A 1,439-nucleotide genomic window follows, 5' to 3' on the forward strand; every position below is an offset into this window, starting at 1 on the left:
ATGAAGATGCTCTTAGTGCATGTAAGATAAATGGATGAAATTTTATATAAAAAAAAATCATTTATTTAAAATTCCATCCCTAGATGTTCAAAAATGGTACTCCTACAATATACTGATATTTGCCCATTTATTTCTCTGCTAAATAGTACTAGTATGAAATATTATCAATACTAGAGATAACATTAAACAGATGAAAATACACCTAGAAGACGACGTCAAAAATGTCCTCACAGTTTATAAAGAGATATCTCCATTTATAATTATACTAGTTACCCTAAAAAAATAATTTCAATACACATTGTTTAAATAAAACAAGAGGAATCCAATCAAAAAAAAATTATTTAAATTAGACTAAAACAAATGATTAAAAAAACTAAGGTGACAAACAGAAAAGCGATTCCTCCACTCCGCCGCCGAGCTGCTGCCGCAGCAAGCCGAGCTCCGCCTCGTAACTCCACACCAGCGACTCCAACGACTGAATCACCTCCTCATCGTGGACGTGTTTCGCCTCCGACAATCGGCGCTGCTGATTGGCTGCCATCTCGATCGAGTTCTTCTCGCGCTGCAGCCGCTGAATCATCGCCATCGCTTCCTCCGCCGCCGTGGCAGAGGCCGCCCTCTCTCTCTCCACCTCCGCCAGAGCTGCATCCGCTCTCCGCCGCTCCATCTTCACCAATTTCCTCAATGCCGACACCTCCGAATCGCAATTTCGCCTTCTCTCCGATACAGAGGCATGCTTCCCCTCTGATTTTCGCTTCAATTTCGGATCAATGACCTTTTTTGATCTATCAACCCTAGAAATATCAATTGGAAACCAGAGAGAAGAGAAGGATTTGAAGCCGAAGGAAATCAGCAAAAAGAGGGCGAAAATCTCGGATATTTCTTTGAAATTCCATAACGCAACAAATCCAAATCCGAAATGATAATAAACAGAAGGTAGATGATCCAAACATATTACAGAATCCATTGGATCTAAAAAAGGACTGCAGAAGAGAAGTCTGCTACAACATGAATGAAAGATATAGAGATAGAGATAGAGATAGAGCAACGGTCTATAACAAAATGATTATATATAAACGGTAAAAAAAAAAGCAAATAAAATAATGTTGATACTGACAATTTAATTTTGGTAAAGGGTTAAATACAAATTTGGGTATAATTAAGTTGTCTAGATTTTATGTGATTCAGTCTATTTTAAGAGTCATAAATTCTCGTCGAATAAGGTATGCTGACTAAGTTTATCGAGACTTTTAATTTCAAATGAATAACAAATTATATCAATGAAACTTTAGTCTAATAATAAAAAGGTAGTGCTATTTCAAATCATAAACTTTGATTTGAATTCGATATTTTCTATGAATTAGATAGTTCGTTCGCTAATATTGTAAGCTCACACTTCAAAATGAATTTCCACGAGTTTGAAAATTTTCCTATATTAA

General features: G+C 36.2%; 1 protein-coding gene across 1 annotated transcript; it reads right to left on the reverse strand.

Annotated features, from left to right (window-relative positions):
* Positions 1-253: 253 nt before the first annotated feature.
* On the reverse strand, positions 254-1,030 carry LOC125199071 (uncharacterized). The gene has a single exon (XM_048097237.2). The coding sequence runs from the start codon at positions 965-967 to the stop codon at positions 374-376; it is 594 nt and encodes a 197-aa protein (XP_047953194.1). The 5' UTR covers positions 968-1,030; the 3' UTR covers positions 254-373.
* Between the last annotated feature and the right edge of the window lie 409 nt (positions 1,031-1,439).

Source organism: Salvia hispanica, chromosome 3 (genome assembly GCF_029641045.1).
Source record: "Salvia hispanica isolate PSC_SH4W2 chromosome 3, Shi_PSC_v1, whole genome shotgun sequence".
NCBI classification, from domain to species: Eukaryota; Viridiplantae; Streptophyta; class Magnoliopsida; order Lamiales; family Lamiaceae; genus Salvia; species Salvia hispanica.